The 20,547-nt window shown below is 43.5% G+C and overlaps 1 protein-coding gene across 2 annotated transcripts in view; it reads right to left on the reverse strand.

Annotated features, from left to right (window-relative positions):
- The window catches only part of LOC124615290 (E3 ubiquitin-protein ligase RNF103-like), a 137,714-nt gene that overhangs the window by 83,355 nt on the left and 33,812 nt on the right, over positions 1 to 20,547 (reverse strand). For both annotated transcript variants that reach the window (XM_047143070.1, XM_047143077.1), the window contains one exon: positions 4,429 to 4,540. In XM_047143070.1, the coding sequence (XP_046999026.1) occupies positions 4,429 to 4,540 (112 nt within the window). The remainder of the gene's footprint in view (positions 1 to 4,428; positions 4,541 to 20,547) is intronic.

The raw sequence follows: 20,547 nt of genomic DNA on the forward strand, positions 1-20,547 counted from the left end.
ACGGAAAAGTGCAATTGGTACTGAAAATCTCAGCAGATGTGGATATTTGCCAGACAGCAGCCAAGCATTTTCACTGATTTTTGCATGCATAAAGACTCACTCCGTGGAAAATACGTGGGCTTTTTTACGGTGGCATTGTTTTGGTAACAGAATTCTAACACAAATGTGCTTACAACAGTGTTATGGTCAAGACAGTATACACATATTACAACAATTGATTATCTTCAAGCTTACTGTTTCCTAATCACAGTATGGGATGTAATGCATTCCAGTCAGGCTCAGAAGATGGCATATTGACAGAGTTTCTATGGATGCTGCTTGTCTACAAATTGCAGCTACAGCCTTGACAACAGTGCACCACCTGACAAGACTTTACAATACTGAGTCGCCTGGTGTTATATCACGTCAGATTGGCTGGCATAAGATAGAAACACCACTCTCTTGTGTGCATTTCGTTATTTTTAAAAACTATTGTAGATCATCCTTCTTAGTCTTACTGGCTTGGGATTTCTATTTACTTATTATGTATTGTAATTTTGTTGACAATCTGTGCTTTTGTATCTGGACTTGAATGTATTACCTATGTGACAGTGCTTCTCTCCCTTTAATATGACTGCAAATTTCCTGCACAAGGAACTGGTCCCAGTATTTGTATTAAACGCAATAAATTAATTTGAGTCAGCAGTTTGGCAAAATGTGTGTTAAAGTCCTGTGTTAAAACTGTGTGTCAGGATTCTCTTATGTGCTGATGTACATTGCCACAGCATAACGTACGGAAATCAATAACTGTCTTTGTGAACCACATCCTGATGGGTGTCACTGTTACAGCTGTAGGTTATTCTGTGGAAGAAATTTCAGGTTTTGAACTTATCGGTCAATGTTTCGCAATACCAAACATTAAAAACTTTAACAGTGACTGTGTTCCCTTGATAGGATGACTAGTTTAATTAACGCTTGCTGGAATACTTTAAATGCTTCTCTCAACCATGGACCTTGTTGTTGGTGGGAAGGCTTGCGTACCTCTGCGATAGGGATAGCCATACCATAGATGCAACCACAACAGAAGGATATCTGTTCAGAGGCCAGATAAATGTGTGGTCCCTGAAGAGCTTCTTCGGGTAGTTGAAGGGGCAACAGTCTGGATGACTGACCTGGCCTTGTAACATCAACCAAAACGATCTTGCTGTGCTAATACTGTGAAAGGCTGAAAACAAGAAGAAACTATCATAATTTTTCCTGAGGGCATGCAGCTCTACTGTATGGTTGAATGATGATGGCATACCCTTGGGTAAAATATTCTGGAGGTAAAACAGTCTCCCTTCAAATCTCTGAGCGGGGACTACTCATGAGGATGTTGTCATCAGGCAAAACTAAACTGGCATTCTACAGATCGGAGCATGGAATGACACCTTAATCGGACAGGTAGGTTAGAAATTTAAAAAGGGGAATGGATAGAGTAAAATTAGATATAGTGGGAATTAGTGAAGCTCAGTGGCAGGAGGAACAGGACATCTGGTCAGGTGAATACAGGGTTACAAATACAAAATCAAATAGGAGTAATGCAGGAGTAGGTACAGTGATGAATAAGGAAATAGAAATGCATGTAAGCTACTATAAACAGCATAGTGAATGTATTATTGTAGCCAAGATAGACACAAAGCCAACACTAACAACAGTAGTCCAAATTTATATGCCACCTATCTCCACAGGTGATGGAAGAGATTGAAGAAATGTATGATGAGATAAAAGAAATTATTCACATACTTAAGAGAGATGAAAATTTAAGTGAAGAGGGAGTGGAACTCAGTAATAGGAAAAGGAAAACAAGGAAAAATAATAAGTGAATATGCACTGGTGGGAAACAAATAAAAGGACAACCCACTTGGTAAAATTTGTCACACAGTATAATATAAGCATTTCTAACACTTAGTTTAAGAAACATGAAAGACGGCTGTTTATCTGAAAGAGACCTGGAGACACCGAAAGGTTTCAGATTGATTATATAATGGTAAGACAGAGATTTCAGTACCAGGTTTTAAACTGTAAGACACTTCAGGGGCAGATGTGGACTCTGACCACAATTTATTGGTTATGAACTGTAGATTAAAACTGAAGAAATTGCAAAATGTAGGAAATTAAGGAGACAGGACCTGGGTAAGTTGAAAGAACCAAAGGTTGCTGAGAGTTTCAGAGGAAGTATTAGGCAACAGTTGACTAGAACAGGGGAAAGGAATCCAGCAGAAGATGAATGGGTAGCTTTAAGTGATGAAATAGTGAAGGCAGCACAGGGTCAAATAGGTAAAAAGACATGCCCTACTAGAAATCCTTGGATAATGCAAGAGATACTGAATTTAATTGATGAAAGGAAAAAATATAAAAATGCAACAAGTGAAGCAGGCGAAATGTCTAAAACAGGAGATTGACAGTAGTACAATATGGCTAATCAGGAATGTAAGGATTTAAAAGCATATATCACTAGAGAAAAAGTAGCTACCACCTACAGCAAAATTAAAGAGCCCTTTGGAGAAAAGAGAAGCAACTGCATGAATATCAAGAGCTCAGATGGAAAACCTGTCGTAAGTAAAGATGGGTAATCTGAAAGGTTGAAGAGTATATATCGAGTCTATACAAGGGAGATTAACTTGAGGACAATATTATAGAGATGGAGAGGACAGAATAGAAGATGAGATGGGAGATATGATACTGTGAGAAGAATGTAACAGAGCACTGGTAAACCTAAACAGAAACAAGGCTCCAGGAGTAGATAACATTCCATCAGAACTACTAATAGCATTGGGAGAAACACCCATGGCAAAACTCTTCCATATGGTGAGCGAGATGTATGAGACAGGCAAAATACCCTCACACTTCAAGAAGAATATAATAATTCGAATTGCAAAGAAAGGAGGTGCTGACCAGTGTGAATATTACTGAACTATCAGTTTAATAAGTCAAAGTTGTAAAATACTAAAACGAATTCTTTACAGAAGAGTGGAAAAATTGGTACAAGTCGACCTCAGGGAAGATCAGTTTGAATTCAAGAGAAAAGGAGGAACATGCGAGGCAATACTGACCCTATGAATTATGCTAGAAGATAGGTTAAGGAAAGGCAAACCTACATTTATAGCATATGTAGACTTAGAGAAAGATTTCAACAATGTTGACTGGAATACTCTCTTCAAAATTCTGAAGGCAGCAGGGGTAAAATACAAGGGAGTGCAAAGTTTTTTACAATTTGTACAGAAACCACACAGCAGTCATGAGGGTCGACGCGCATGAAAGCAAAGCTGTGGATGAGAAGGGAGTGAGGCAGGATTGTAGCTTATCTCTGATGTTATTTAATATGTACACTGAGGAATCAGTAAAGGGAAGGAAAGATTTGGAGTAGGAACTAAAGTCCAGGCATAAGAAATAAAAACTCTGGTGTTTGCCAATGACATTGTTGTTCTGTCAGAGAGAGCATAAAACTTGGAAGAGCTGCTGAATGGAATGGACAGTGTGGAATGTAGGGAATGGACAGGGTGGAATGTAGTCTAATTAAATCAGGTAATGTTGAGGGAATTAGGGTAGGAGATGAGACACTTGAAGTAGTAGATGCGTTTTACTACTTGGGCAGCAAAACAACTGATGATGGCCGAAGCATACCGAATATAAAATATAGACTGGCAATGGCAAGAAAAGCATTTCTGAAGAATATAAATCTAACAATGAATATTGATTTAAGTGCTAGAAAGTCTTTTGTGAAGGTATTCGTCTGGATTGTAGCCATGTATGGAAGCAAAAAATGTGGATGATAAACAGTGTAGACTAGAAGACTTTGATGTGGTGCTACAGAAGAATGCTGAAGACTGAGTGGGTAGATCACATAACTAATGAGGAAGTACTGAATAGAACTGGGAAGAAAAGAAATTTGGGACACAACTAGGAGGAGGGATTACACTTATTCTGAGGCATCAAGGGACCACCAATTTTGTACCAGAGGGAAGTGGGGGGGGGGGGGGGGGGGGAGGGGGGGGGGTAAAAACCAGAGAGGAGGACAAAGAGATGAATATAGTAAACAGATGCACAAAGATGTAGGTTGCAGTAGTAATTCAGAGATGAGGAGGCTTGCACAGGATAATAACATGCTATTCTTTTCAAAGATTCATTTAATATATGCATAATTTCACACTTAAAAAAAAGTATGTGTAGCATAAGTAATTGAAGTAAGGTTTTATAAAAAGGTTTTCCTTTCAGCTAAATATGAATTTCAAATAAATTACTCCACTGTTTGGTTTTTTGTTTACATCTCTGTTAAGATGGAGAAAAAAAAATATTCATGAAATAAATTCTTGGACAAATTAATTCACTTAGTATAATGACATATTCCATGAACATGTGTTGTCGTTATAGTTTGCGAATAGAATAAAAAGCAGTATTATATCTTACCTGTGGTCTTGTTGAAGTGAAAGTACGAAGAATTACTCTATCTTTAGGCCTTGACCCCTTTGGTAGAGCCAGGAGTAGAAGAGGCTGATCCCATCCTTTACTGCCACATAGTCTACAGAAAAAAAAATAACTTTTTTTTTCTCCCAAACACACTTTGATTTCAGAATCCAGGGTGATTAAATGAGATACATTCTAAAATGAAATAGCTTTTATTTTTTAAATAATAATGTGTTCTTGTAATTTATGAAGATAAATACAATTATCATTTAATGTCCTGCACTCTTCCGAAATATTTGTGAGAACTTTCTGTGTGACAGAGCATTCATTTGTCTAGTCTTTCATTCATTCAGTCACTGTGTAAAAAAAAAGGTAAACTATCACCATATCTCTATACCAGTTAAATTTAATCAAGTAGATTAGAAATAAATCTGCTACCTTTAAATAAGCTGCTGTGTCCTCCAACACAAAATCAAAGAATGGAAAATCCATGATGGAATGTAATAAAATTATGAAAAGGATAGTTGCTACTCACCATATAGCAGAGATGCTGAGTCACTGGTAGGTACAACAAAAATACTGTCAGAAAGGGAGCTTTCGGCCAACATGGCCTTCATTGAAAATAGACAACATACACACTCACATTCATGCAAACGCAACACACACACACATGGCCACAATCTCTGGCTGGCTTCAGCTGCCAGAGACTGTGGTCATGTGTGTCTGAGCTGCATATGTGTGTGTGTGTGTGTGTGTGTGTGTGTGTGTGTGTGTGTGTGTGTTTATTTTTGACAAGAGCCCTGCTGGCTGAAAGTTTACTTTCTCACGGCCTTTTTGTTGTGCCTTATGCGAGTCAGCATCTCTGCTATATGGTGAGTAGCAACTATACTTTTCACAATATTGCTGTTGTGTCCTCTGTTATAACGAATAGGTAACAGTTACTTCACATTGATTACAGTGGTATTTTTCAAAGAAAATATTTACCTACACCTGTAAATACTGAGTCCTATTTACAGTGCATTACTATTCATAATCCAGTGGGAGTTTGCTGAACAGCATCTCACCAGGCTATGTAATGCCACTCTGGACTCTAGTCAAAGATCAAAGTCTATGTGAAAATTATCTTTGTTTCTTGTACTGTGACTGAGTAGATAACAGTTCAGTTAAAAAAAAAAAAAAAAAACTTTTTTTTGTCAGCAACATAAAATACTAAGGAATAAATGTTTGGAGAAGTTAGTATAAGAAAGCCACGAGCCTTAAAAAGGCTTACTGCAAGATGCAAAATGTAAGATTATCTACTTTCTAGGAAGGGACAACATGCAAGATAAGCAACGCATCTGCTTTTAGCTCAACAAAATGAATGGTGCTCATAAGGTCAAAACACACTGAACTGAGCTTTTTGATTAGTTTATCTGCAGGATGGGAAAAACGAAACTGGCCCAAAAAATATTTTTAAGTCCGACGTGGAACTGATCCTTTTTAAAGTACAGGAGCACAGCCTATTACAGCAAATGCTGCAAATCATGATTTCGGTACACTAATCGGTTGTATCACATGTCTGCACATGTACATTTCCCATGTGTTCTGTATGTGTACTTTGCTGCGTCGTCATGTTCAAGTGAGTCAGTGAGAGAAGCAGGCTTGAGGGGACATGGCTTAGCTACAGCCTGTGTGGAAGTGTTTATGCGAGAGTTTAAGATGTGAAATATTCCTTGAAAACCTCCAGAAAGGGCTTAAATACAAAACTTAGTGGTAAAATAGTCGAAACTGGCTCTGCAGTGAATAAAAGCTGTAACTACCTGGAAAGCATTTGAACACTAGAAAACATTGCTTGACTGAAGGAAAGCCCAGAATGAAGTCCAACTAAAGTTCAATGCTGTTTATGTGTACAAGTGAAAACAGAGATCATCATGTCAAAATATTATCATAAAGTACCTGAATCTTTATCCTTACAAATTTACTGTTCTGCACAAATTAAAGTCCCCAGACCAAATTTTGCATATAAAGTTGTTATTGAGGTGTCTGAATGATGTGAAATCAGAACTATCGGATCTTCAGTTTTAATTTCCTCGTATGAAGACTGGTTCAGCCTGTAACGGGTATGAAGTCACAGAACATGTACTTCTGTTCATCGGAAAATCTCCATCAGTACTTCTGAAGAGCTGTTGCACAATTTCAAGATTGGTACTTAGTGCACAATGTCTGGTGTCCGCATCATATGATTCTTTAACCAAACTGTTAACGCTAACCAGTACATCCAGAAACTGTTTAATACATACATGGATCAACTCACAGATTATGAATGACGGTATACATACTTTTAGCAAGACAAATTGTCATGAGTGCATGAGGTGCTCAGTGAGGAGAGGACGATAAACAGAGTCCATGTAATGTATTGGGCAAATTGAATGGTCAAGTGTACTCAAATAGTCTGCACGCACTGGAGTAGCTGCAGCAGAACACCGAAAACCGTATTGATGTTACCCTTCAGGCAGAACTGCAGCACACTTCAATAAATTGAGCACAGCACTGCATCAATATCAAAAATCACCATTTATGTCATCCTCCGAGATGTTCGTTAACAAGGGCCAATCCTGGATTAATTTTATTGTAAATGTTTTCTGTGGCAGTTTTACTTTGCCCATCCTGTACATGTTGAATTCAATTTAACTGGACAACAAGTATTCTTATACAGTGTGTTTCATTTAATGTATTACCATTAATGCCTTCTTTCTGGTGCCACCAGGTCATTATTCCATAATTGAAATTGCATAATATGAGTGTGTGTTAGATTAAGACAAACTCTTGACCTAGCAGGACTTTAGAAGGGGCAGTCATGAAGTTTTAATTATCACGTTGAAAGAAATAAAGTCATGTATTTTTTTTATTTATTTATTTTTAATGACACTACAGGAGCCCAAACAAAATGATGCAGCTAAATGGTAAAGTGGTGTTTCATGTGGTAATTTCATTTCTGGCAGCAATGGGAATATTGCAGCTGCGTCAGCCCAATACAGAAGACTTCCTTACCGACCTGGATTGACCTGACACAGCAGAAACATTTCTGCTACTGCCAAAATCAAGTTCTTGCACAATTTGTTGTGTGACTTTACTTTTTTGAGGTAATAATTAAAACTTTATGACTACCCCATGGGCTTGTTCGGCTATCGTCTGAGCTGCATCTGCTAATGTTCATTTTAGACACTGAATTGGTATGCTTTTGCCACTGGAAGTCAGTTATGTAGGATTCGAACAACAGCACACCTAGTTCTTATCTTTGTGAGACCCCTTCCTGTCACATTTTCCCATTCTCACGTTAGCTTCACTTATGTGTTAGAGCCTGATAATGTGATTCTCTGCTTTTCATTATTAAATTAAGACCAGTATATGCAAGAGTAATCTCATTAATGCCACAATATTATAAGCCTGCATATAGAACTAAGTGAAGTGGTACGGTGCTTAGGACACTGGATTAGTGTTCAGGAGAGCTGTGGTTCAAATCCTTTTTTAAGCATCCAGATTTAGGTTTTCTTATGGTTTCCTTAATGTGCCTACATCTAATGCCAGGGTGCTTCCTTTGAACGGACATGGCCGATCTTCCTCGGTGTCCTTCCTCCAATATGAACTTCTGCTCTGTCCCTAATGACCTCATCATTAATAGGACATTAAACCCTAATCTTTATTTTTCCTTTCCAAGTAGATATTTGTGTCCTCACAAAAAGGCTTTGGCTAAGTCACAGAATATACCAACAGGATAATGTTTTTCTTGTTTAGCTCTGCCTGGTCTTCATTTGTGAGTTCTCTGTGGAGAATCTTTTACAAAACTCAAACTATGAGGCAGTATGCAAGTTCTCCTCAGAAGAATAAATTAATATTTTATGACAAGCTGCTTTCTCAAACACTTTTGAAAAGATTGGAAGGAGAGAAATATGTCTATAATTAGAGGTGGTTAGTTTATCTCCTTTTTTATAGAAAGAAGGGAGATTTAGTGTTTAATATACTATCAACAAGGTCATTTCATGAGACAGAGCACAAGCTTGAGGTATGGGAGGAAATTAGCCATGCCCTTTACACAGGAACAATTCCAACATTTGCCTTGAGTAATTTAGGGGTATCATGGAAAATATAATCTGAAAGGCTGGATGGGAATTCAAACCATCATTCTCCTCAATGCGAGACTAGTGTGCCAACTACTGTTTTACCTTGGTTGGTTCCATTTTTATACTTGGGTGTTGCAACACCACGTTTAAATCTGTCGGGGAAACATGTCTGAAGTCAACGACGATTACAAAGATAGCTCAAGGGTCATCTATCAAGTCACCACAATATTTTAATATTCTGATAAAAACACCACCATAAACAGCAGAACTACTGCTTTTTAGTGCTCTTATAAATTTTCTAATCTCCTTATTATCTGTGTTTTTTAAAACTTATTTCTGTTGGTGGTACATGGAGTGTCCACACTAATAAAAACAATGCCTCTGTATCTTATTGTTTCTATGTGGATGCAGCGTTGTTTGGTGGCATCATAAGGCCAATGATTTGAAAGTGACCATTTATGCCTGAGCTATTTTCTAGGGACTCAGTTTAATTTGGTCACTATACTTGTTTGTTTATCATGTGATAACACTCCAAATAATTAACAGTACTGATTATTCATTTGGAAGTTAATTACAGGATTTACCAGGAATTCTGCTCACTTTATTGTCATCTAATTGTGTTTCGGGGATGCAACTGCTTTTGATACATTTATAGTTGGGTGAAACTAACTGGCAGATGTATTTCAGTTTTCACTGAAGATTATTTGAATGCAAAGGCGCATGTTTGAGCTTCATGTCATCATTACTAATTCTGACATCTGTACAACTCACAAGAATCCAGTGTCAGCATTTATGTAGCTAACGATTTCCTTTTTTGGAAGTTAGGTTCTTGAACTACAGTACACCTGCAGTAATGACCAATTGCCTAATTATCCTTCCTAGCATGACTAAATACATTACAATTCACTGTTCCCAAACCATTAATATGTGTTATATTGCCAACCTTTAAATTACTGAAAGTTCTGTACTAATTTGGTATTCACAAGTTGCTTCTGTTTAACAGGATTGCAATGAGAGGTACACCCTATGCTCCCACCCAACACCAAGCTCTGATTGTTAGCTAAAAAGTATGAACAAGTGTGTACAGTCTTGGAAGTAATCCACTGTAAATCTGGAGAGACAGCACAGCCAGTAAAAATTATTTATTTTGGGGAGGCTGGAGATATCAGAGGGAGAAAGAATCCATTTGGAGTCCTATTCAGGTTGAAACACTCCTCACACACCATTCCTCAAGACTTTGGTTTTGTTCAGGTCTGTGATGGTGCTATCTTGCCTTCATAGTAATTTAGTAATTTGCCTGTTGAATCAAAGCTGGTGTTACATATCCCTCACAATCTTGAAGAGAAGATGACTTACATGTAAACATTCTTGAATTTTTGTTGTTGATTCTAAAATTTTTGGCCCCTTATACTAAAGTCTGATGTTGGCTGTTCATGTAATCAGCAAGCTGTGTCTTGTCCTATTTTCTAACCAGGAATATTTTCCTGCCTTTCTTAACATACAACCAAAGCCTATAGTCAATGATATGGTAAACACTATAAGGCACTCACTCCTTACTCTGTAATAACTAAGTTTTAAATCTGGGGTCTGTTTTTCTCCACAAGACATGTAACATAATCCTTATGAGTTAGCTTGCTAGCTAACCACTCAATGTAACTTTCATATGAAACATTTATTACAATATCACATGAAACCCTGGCCCTGCTGCAGCTGGTAAAGTCAACTATTTTCTCTGTTATCTTAATGTTATTGGTAAATTTATGCACTACATTCTTTGAGGCTTCCCCAATGTATCCTGTTATTACAGTATATGAGGTAAGTTTCTAGACTTCTTTGATCCACATTTGATTTTTACCTTAACTCAATTATTTAAGATTTGGAACTGTAAATAGCGAACACTCTAGTTCTTTATCCCACTGAAAACACTGCCACCAATGGAATATACACATATATTCCATATAGAATTTAAGCATTTTGGTACTATCCCCTTCTTGTTTCAGCTAAATGTTTTAACTTGGACACACAATACAACCAAGAAAGTTGGTAGTTTATTAGGTTGTGGCATGTACGCCACCGCCATAGCATACATTGATCACAGTAAGATGACAAGGCAACAGTACACAAGAAGTAATAACATGATAACTGAACACAAGCGTAGTGCAGCAAGGTTTAAATAGGCACTCGCCTGTGGCGGGCTCATCGGTAGTTCACAGTATTGCTCTTTCATGGTGTACTCTTGCGGATGCCCTGCTAATACATGCTGCTTTCAAATGTGTGCACATTACTTCATTCGGCTTCCCTTGGGGAACACGTTGGACTCTTGAGATGTTTTTGCAGTCTTCCTTAGTGAGGCTCTGACAAGTGATGTACTGATACTGGGGCATATGGTTGGAAGTACTTTGGGCACAGGCAGCATTGCAGTCCACCTTGTGCCAACCCACAAAGTAGGACAGGTGACAATAGCATGAGCTCCACGTCCACATCAGGTCTAGGGCCTGGTGGTGGTGGTTCCCCCACAGTTCGTGGCTGAGGGAGGTTTTTTTGGGGGGAGCGCACAACTACAGCGGTCATTAGCACCCAGACTAAGTTAGGAATGCACCGCGAGGCACAAGGCTAAAACAGCAACTAAAAGGGACAACACTATGAAAGACATTGACAGGCATAGGATTTTTTAAAAAAAAAAAAACAGCATAATCAAATGTCCTTAGACAGGTTTGTCAAGTGGATAAAACGAAGAACGCGAGCAGCTGCTCTTGTGTCAATGTCTTGTGTCAATGCGCAGCGAATTAAAATTCGGACAGGACGTTAAAATGTGGCATACCGTCAGCGATTGCCCACATGGGCAGAACGGCACCGGCGCAGCCATCAACAGATGCCGATGGCTGAACCGGCAGTGTCCAATTCGTTGTTGTTGTTGTTGTGGTCTTCAGTCCTGAGACTGGTTTGATGCAGCTCTCCATGCTACTCTATCCTGTGCAAGCTTTTTCATCTCCCAGCACCTACTGCAACCTACATCCTTCTGAATCTGCTTAGTGTATTCATCTCTTGGTCTCCCCCTACGATTTTTACCCTCCACGCTGCCCTCCAATACTAAATTGGTGATCCCTTGATGCCTCAGAACATGTCCTACCAACCGATCCCTTCTTCTGGTCAAGTTGTGCCACAAACTTCTCTTCTCCCCAATCCTATTCAATACTTCCTCATTAGTTATGTGATCTACCCATCTAATCTTCAGCATTCTTCTGTAGCACCACATTTCGAATGCTTCTATTCTCTTCTTGTCCAAACTATTTATCGTCCATGTTTCACTTCCATACATGGCTACACTCCATACGAATACTTTCAGAAATGACTTCCTGACACTTAAATCAATACTGGATGTTAACAAATTTCTCTTCTTCAGAAACGCTTTCCTTGCCATTGCCAGCCTACATTTTATATCCTCTCTACTTCTACCATCATCAGTTATTTTGCTCCCCAAATAGCAAAACTCCTTTACTACTTTAAGTGCCTCATTTCCTAATCTAATTCCCTCAGCATCACCCGACTTAATTAGACTACATTCCATTATCCTTGTTTTGCTTTTGTTGATGTTCATCTTATATCCTCCTTTCAAGACACTGTCCATTCCATTCAACTGCTCTTCCAAGTCCTTTGCTGTCTCTGACAGAATTACAATGTCATCGGCGAACCTCAAAGTTTTTATTTCTTCTCCATGAATTTTAATACCTACTCCGAACTTTTCTTTTGTTTCCTTTACTGCTTGCTCAATATACAGATTGAACAACATCGAGGACAGGCTACAACCCTGTCTTACTCCCTTCCCAACCACTGCTTCCCTTTCATGTCCCTCGACTCTTATAACTGCCATCTGGTTTCTGTACAAATTGTAAATAGCCTTTCGCTCCCTGTATTTTACCCCTGCCACCTTTAGAATTTGAAAGAGAGTATTCCAGTCAACATTGTCAAAAGCTTTCTCTAAGTCTACAAATGCTAGAAACGTAGGTTTGCCTTTCCTTAATCTTTCTTCTAAGATAAGTCGTAAGGTCAGTATTGCCTCACGTGTTCCAGTGTTTCTACGGAATCCAAACTGATCTTCCCCGAGGTTGGCTTCTACTAGTTTTTCCATTCGTCTGTAAAGAATTCGTGTTAGTATTTTGCAGCTGTGACTTATTAAGCTGATAGTTCGGTAATTTTCACATCTGTCAACACCTGCTTTCTTTGGGATTGGAATTATTATATTCTTCTTGAAGTCTGAGGGTATTTCGCCTGTTTCATACATCTTGCTCACCAGATGGTAGAGTTTTGTCAGGACTGGCTCTCCCAAGGCCGTCAGTAGTTCCAATGGAATATTGTCTACTCCGGGGGCCTTGTTTCGACTCAGGTCTTTCAGTGCTCTGTCAAACTCTTCACGCAGTATCGTATCTCCCATTTCATCTTCATCTACATCCTCTTCCATTTCCATAATATTGTCCTCAAGTACATCGCCCTTGTATAGACCCTCTATATACTCCTTCCACCTTTCTGCTTTCCCTTCTTTGCTTAGAACTGGGTTTCCATCTGAGCTCTTAATATTCATACAAGTCGTTCTCTTATCTCCAAAGGTCTCTTTAATTTTCCTGTAGGCGGTATCTATCTTACCCCTAGTGAGATAGGCCTCTATATCCTTACATTTGTCCTCTAGCCATCCCTGCTTAGCCATTTTGCACTTCCTGTCGATCTCATTTTTGAGACGTTTGTATTCCTTTTTGCCTGTTTCACTTACTGCATTTTTATATTTTCTCCTTTCATCAATTAAATTCAATATTTCTTCTGTTACCCAAGGATTTCTACTATTCCAATTCGTAACCTGGCCAAAGTGACCTCCTCCCGCCGAGAAGGGCGCGAAGAGGTCGTCCAAGCCATGGGAAGAGGTTTCAAGGCCCGAAGCTTGTTGTCCGTAAGTGCAGCCCAATCAGCATGCCACAGCGATAAAATGCGCTGACAAATGACCCTGCTACAATCTGATGAAGGGACACAACAAGAAGCTGTCCGAGGCTGGAGGACCGCAGCCTTGGCCGCAGCATCTGCAGCTTCGTTCCCAGTGATACCGACATGGCCAGGAACCCACATAAAGGTAACCGGAGAACCATCGTCCGCCAGCTGCTGAAGAGAGCGTTGGATCCGGTGCACGAAAGGGTGAACCGGATATGGATAACTGAGGCTCTGGATGGCGCTCAGGGAATCGGAGCAGACGACATAAGCAGAATGTCGGTGGTGGCAGATGTAAAGAACAGCCTGGTAGAGGGCAAACAGCTCAGCTATGAAGACCGAACAATGGCCATGGAGCCGGTATTTGAAACTGTGTGCCCCGACAATAAAAGAACACCAGAACAGAGCCATCTGTATAAATGAAGATCATATTAATGAACTTTGAACGAAGTTCGACAAAATGGGAGCGGTATACCGAAACGGGGGTAACCTCCTTTGGGAGCGAACTGAGGGCAAGGTGAACGCAAACCTGAGCCTGGAGCCAAGGTGGCGTTTGGCTCTTGCCCACTCTAAAGGTTGTAGGGAGTGAAAAATCAAGGTGCTGAAGGAGGCGACGAAAGCGAACTCCAGGGGGAGCAGGGCACAGACATACAACTCGTATTGACGGTCGAGAGAGTCATCAAAAAAGGAACGATAAGATGGGTGGTCGCATATTGACAATAGCCGACAGTCATACCGACAAAGCAGTATATCGCGGCGGTATGTTAGTGGCAATTCACTGGCTTCAGCATGAAGACTCTCGACGGGACTAGTATAGAATGCTCCGATCGCAAGACGTAAACCCCGATGTTGTATAGAGTTGAGGCGGCGTAAAATGGAGGGCTGTGCAGAGGAGTATACGAAGCTCCCATAATCCAGCTTTGAGCGGACGATCGACCGATATAGGCGAAGTAGGACGGTTCGATCCGCTCCCCACGACATACCACTGAGAACACGGAGGATATTTAGAGAACGGGTACAACGGGCAGCCAAATATGACACATATGGAGACCAGCTAAGTTTCCTGTCAAATGTAAGACCTAAAAATTTTGTTGTCTCCACGAATGGGAGAGCAACGGGACCAAGTCATAAAGACAGTGGGAGAAACTCTTTGTAGCGCCAGAAGTTAATACAGACCGTCTTCTCGGCAGAGAAACGGAAGCCATTGGCGACACTCCAGGAGTAAAGACAGTCAAGACAATGCTGAAGACAGCGCTCCAGGAAACATGTACGCTGCGCGCTGCAATAGATGGTAAAATCGTCCACGAAAAGGGAGCCTGATACATCAGCTGGGAGGCAATCCATTATTGGATTGATCGCTATGGCGAAGAGAGCGATGCTCAAAACTGAGTCCTGTGGCACCCCATTCTCCTAGCGAAAGGCGTCGGACAGAATGGAACCCACACGTACCCTGAACTGTCGATCCATTAAAAAGGCACGAATAAAAAAGGGAGGCAACTGCGAAGGCCCCATGTATGCATGGTGCGGAGAATGCCCGCCCTCCAACAGGTGTCGTAAGCCTTCTCCAAATCAAAGAACACAGCCGCGGTCGGGCGCTTCCACAAGAAGTTGTTCATAATGAAGGTCGACAAGGTAACCAGATGGTCAACGGCAGAGCGGCGCCTACGAAATCCACATTGTACATTGGTAAGTAGGTGTCGAGATTCGTGCAGCCAAACCAAACGAGAGTTAACCATTCGCTCCATCACCTTACAGACACAGCTGGTAAGTGAGATGGGTCAAAAACTGGAAGGCAAGTGCTTGTGCTTCCCCGTCTTAGGAATCGGGACAACAATAGACTCGCGCCAGCATGTGGGAACATGACCCTCAATCCAGATGCAATTGTAAGTACGAAGAAGAAAATCTTTACCTGCAGGAGAAAGGTTCTTCAGCATCTGAATATGAATAGAATCAGGCCCTGGAGCGGAGGACCGTGATCAGGCAAGTGCATTTTCGAGTTCCCGCATGGTGAATGGGGCATTGTAACTTTCACAATTCGAGAAGCGGAAGTTAGGTGGCCTTGCCTCCTCTGCCTGTTTTCGGGGGAGGAAGGCAGGGTGGTAATGAGCGGAGCTCGAAACCTCTGCGAAAAAGCGGCCGAAGGCATTGGAGACATCCTCAGGGGCCAAAAGGACGTCATTTGCAACCGTCAAGCCAGAAACTGGTGAGTGGACCTTAGTACCAGAGAGCCGGTGCAGGCTACCCCAAACAACAGAAGAAGGAGTAAAACTGTTGAAGGTGCTTGTGAAAGCAGCCCAGCTGGCTTTCTTGCTGTCTTTAATAACACTACGACGCTGTGCACGTAATCGTTTATAATTGATACAATTCGCCACCGTAGGGTGGCGTTTAAAGGTGCGTAAAGCAAGTCGACGAGCATGTAAAGCTTCTCTACATGCTGCAGTCCACCAGGGGACCGGTACGCGACGTGGAGAAGAAGTAGTGTGAGGGATGGAATATTCAGCAGCAGTGAGAATGACTTCCATGAGGTGTGCGACCTGACTATCGCAGCTTGCGAAGTTTTGATCCTGAAAGGTCGCCCTCGAAGAGAAGAGCCCCCAGTCTACTTTTGAGATGTTCCAACTAGATGAGCATGGAGAGGGGGTATGATGCAGGAGATGGATAACACACGGGAAGCGGTCACTCGAATAAGTATCAGAAAGTGCGTACCACTCAAACCGGCGTGCAAGTTGGGTAGTACATATAGAGAGGTCTAAATGGGAATAGGTGTGAGATGTGTCCCAAAAGAAAAGTAGGGGCGCCAGTATTCAGGCAGACAAGATTGAGGTGGTTGAAAAGGTCTGCTAACAGGGAGTCCCTCGGGCAGGATGCTGGAAAGCCCCAAAGGGGATGGTGGGCATTGAGGTCTCCAGTTAACAAAAATGGTGCAGGTAGCTGAGCAAGAATTTGTATCATGTCTGCCCTGGTAACGGCAGATGACAATGGAGTGTAAATGGTACAAATGGAAAATGTAAAAGTGGGGAGAGTAATTCGGACGGCAACTGCCTGCAGGCCAGTGTGCAATGTGATGGGATCGTAGTAAATATCATCCCGGACCAGCAACATAACCCCACCATGAGCTGGAATACCTGCCACAGGGGGTAGGTCAAAACGCACAGAGGCATAGTGTGCCAAGTCAATTTGATCGCATTGGCGTAGCTTCGTTACCTGGGGAGCTACAACGAGCAGACAGTGCAAGCGGAGCAGCAACTTTAAGTCCTCTCGGTTGGAGCGAATGCCGCAAATATTCCAATGAAGAAGTGTCATCGTGAGAAGAAAAAGAAAAAGGAGAAGCAAGAAGGGGTCACCTCAAAGGCCGCTGAGGGCCTGGCTTCGAGTGAGCACTGCTGCCGCTATCAATAGGCGGAGAGTCATCATCCATTGGTTCGATAGGTTCATCGGCCATCTTGTTACGATGATCGGGAGGGGGAGCTTCCTCTGCCGGTGAATGGCCAGATGTTTGGCTACTAGTGGTGCGGCCAGGCAAAACGGATGACGGCCTGGGGCGGCAACCGCTGGGTGGCGCAGGAGAAGAAACGCGCCGTGGCAGAGAAGGAGATCTGTGCTTCCTATGAGCCTTCTCGGAAGGTCGTTTAGTGGAAGTACTGGTCGATGGCTGGGAGTTCGAGATACGCAGGAAGTTTGCACGGGATGGTTCCTTCTTTAAGGCCCGTGCATCTGACTTCTGGGTCTTCGTGTTGGCAGAAGCTGATTAAGGTGCTTGTGTCTTAGGGGTGATGGGAGGGAGAGGAGACGTTTACTGGGCGATCTTAGCACTGACCGTCGGACGACCGTAGTGCTGAAGGTCAGATCGCATGTCTGCGTCGCCACCTCCCTGGTAGTCCGAGGAGAGGCGAGGACAGTACTGTATTTCCCCGCTGGGAGCAGTGTGGGCTTCCTACTAGCAAATACACTCCTGGAAATTGAAATAAGAACACCGTGAATTCATTGTCCCAGGAAGGGGAAACTTTATTGACACATTCCTGGGGTCAGATACATCACATGATCACACTGACAGAAACACAGGCACATAGACACAGGCAACAGAGCATGCACAATGTCGGCACTAGTACAGTGTATATCCACCTTTCGCAGCAATGCAGGCTGCTATTCTCCCATGGAGACGATCGTAGAGATGCTGGATGTAGTCCTGTGGAACGGCTTGCCATGCCATTTCCACCTGGCGCCTCAGTTGGACCAGCGTTCGTGCTGGACGTGCAGATCGCGTGAGACAACGCTTCATCCAGTCCCAAACATGCTCAATGGGGGACAGATCCGGAGATCTTGCTGGCCAGGGTAGTTGACTTATACCTTCTAGAGCACGTTGGGTGGCACGGGATACATGTGGACGTGCATTGTCCTGTTGGAACAGCAAGTTCCCTTGCTGGTCTAGGAATGGTAGAACGATGGGTTCGATGACGGTTTGGATGTACCGTGCACTATTCAGTGTCCCCTCGACGATCACCAGTGGTGTACGGCCAGTGTAGGAGATCGCTCCCCACACCATGATGCCGGGTGTTGGCCCTGTGTGCCTCGGTCGTATGCAGTCCTGATTGTGGCGCTCACTTGCACGGCGCCAAACACGCATACGACCATCATTGGCACCAAAGCAGAAGAGACTCTCATCGCTGAAGACGACACGTCTCCACTCGTCCCTCCATTCACGCCTGTCGCGACACCACTGGAGGCGGGCTGCACGATGTTGGGGCGTGAGCGGAAGACGGCCTAACGGTGTGTGGGACCGTAGCCCAGCTTCATGGAGACGGTTGCGAATGGTCCTCGCCGATACCCCAGGAGCAACAGTGTCCCTAATTTTGCTGGGAAGTGGCGGTGCGGTCCCCTACGGCACTGCGTAGGATCCTACGGTCTTGGCGTGTATCCGTGCGTCGCTGCGGTCCGGTCCCAGGTCGACGGGCACGTGCACCTTCCGCCGACCACTGGCGACAACATCGATGTACTGTGGAGACCTCACGCCCCACGTGTTGAGCAATTCGGCGGTACGTCCACCCGGCCTCCCGCATGCCCACTATACGCCCTCGCTCAAAGTCCGTCAACTGCACATACGGTTCACGTCCACGCTGTCGCGGCATGCTACCAGTGTTAAAGACTGCGATGGAGCTCCGTATGCCACGGCAAACTGGCTGACACTGACGGCGGCGGTGCACAAATGCTGCGCAGCTAGCGCCATTCGACGGCCAACACCGCGGTTCCTGGTGTGTCCGCTGTGCCATGCGTGTGATCATTGCTTGTACAGCCCTCTCGCAGTGTCCGGAGCAAGTATGGTGGGTCTGACACACCGGTGTCAATGTGTTCTTTTTTCCATTTCCAGGAGTGTAGCTTGCGAGCAGCCGAGGTGGACAGTTTCTCTTTGACCCAAATTTCCTGTATACAGCGTTCATCCTTGTAGATGGGACAGTCGCGGGAGGACGCTGCATGGTCACCCTGACAGTTCACACAACGAGGAGATGGAGTGGACAGTCACCCTCATGGGCATCCCTGCCCCAAGTGACACATTTAGACGCATTAGAACAAGACTGGCGAGTGTGATTAAAACGCTGACACTGGTAGCAGCGCGTAGGTGTCGGGACATAGGGGCGAACAGAAATAACCTCATAGCCCGCTTTGATGCGCGACGGCAGCTGAACACTATCAAAGGTCAAGAAAAGTGTCCGGGTTGGTACAAGGTCATTGTTGACCTGTTCCATGACCCTATGGACAGCCGTCACGCCCTGCTCAGCGAGGAAAGACTGAATCTCCTCGTCAGTCAATCCGTCAAGTGATCTAGTATATACACGCGACGAATTCAAAGTGCGGTGAGCCTCCACCCTGACAGGGAACATGTACAAGAGTGTGGCCCGAAGCAGTTTTTGTGCCTGAAAGGCGCTCTCAGTTTCTAATAACAAGGTACCATTACGCATCCTGGTACAAGACTTGACAGACCTGGCTATGGCATCCACGGCCTTCTGGATAACGAAAGGGTTAACAGATGAAAAATCCTTTCCGTCCTCAGATCGAGAAATGACAAGGAACTTTGGGGCAGGCGGTAGTACTTTTGTCACTGGTGTCTGGTCAAGTTTCCGTTTTTGGGCAAAAGTCGAGAGAGAAGAAGAAGAAGAAGAAGAAGAAGAAGAAGAAGAAGAAGAGAAATCCATTGCGGAGGAATCCCCCATGATTGTCAGCATCTCCGATAGCACGCTCCTTCCTTGTGGGGACCCTCTCAGAGGGCACTCCCGCCTTAGGTGAATATTTACAGCTCATGTCACACCTCCCGAGAAATGGACGGAGGGATCAATCGGCATGGTTGGATGGTGTCAGCTCAGGCAATCACCCCTCCCTGGGCCTGGCCTTTACCAGGGGGTACGAGCGTGCCTTACTTGCTACCCAGGGCGGGGAATTACGCATTACCCCGTCACCGGCTACGCGTGCGAACGCGTGGGTCGGCCCTCAGGCACGCACAGAGAGGAAAGAAGAAGAGGAAAAAATAAAAGGGAGAGAGAGGACAGACTGTCTCAAACGCCGAGGCGGAGACAAGAGGGTGGACAAGAAGGCAAGGAGAAGAAGGCAAGGAGAAGAAGACAAGGGAAAAAGTAAGGAAGACAGTAAGAGGGAGAAGGACAAAGAAAGGAACCAAACAAAGAAAGGAAGAAACCAGAATAAGTGAAAAACCAAAATGACCACAAATATAAGTTGTGGAACCGTCCGTCTCCGGACGCAGGCGCAAACTACCCCCTTGAGGGGGAGGGACTCCTTCTAGTCGCCTCTTACGACAGGCAGGAATACTCCCGGACCCGCAGGGGGAGGCTGAGGGAGGTGGAGGAGGTAGCTCTGGTGTGGACAGCAGCTGCATTGGTACTGGTTGTGGTACTGAAGAAGCTGCATCAGGTTCATCCACCGGTGATGGGGGACCCCTTGTATGTCTTGGCAGTGACCTAGCCACATCAGACTGGAATGACGACGTCAAGAGTGCCAGCTGGGCCTGTCCAGTTGTCAAGCACAGGAGCATATGGTCTTAATG

Source organism: Schistocerca americana, chromosome 1 (assembly GCF_021461395.2).
Source record: "Schistocerca americana isolate TAMUIC-IGC-003095 chromosome 1, iqSchAmer2.1, whole genome shotgun sequence".
Lineage (NCBI taxonomy): Eukaryota > Metazoa > Arthropoda > Insecta > Orthoptera > Acrididae > Schistocerca > Schistocerca americana.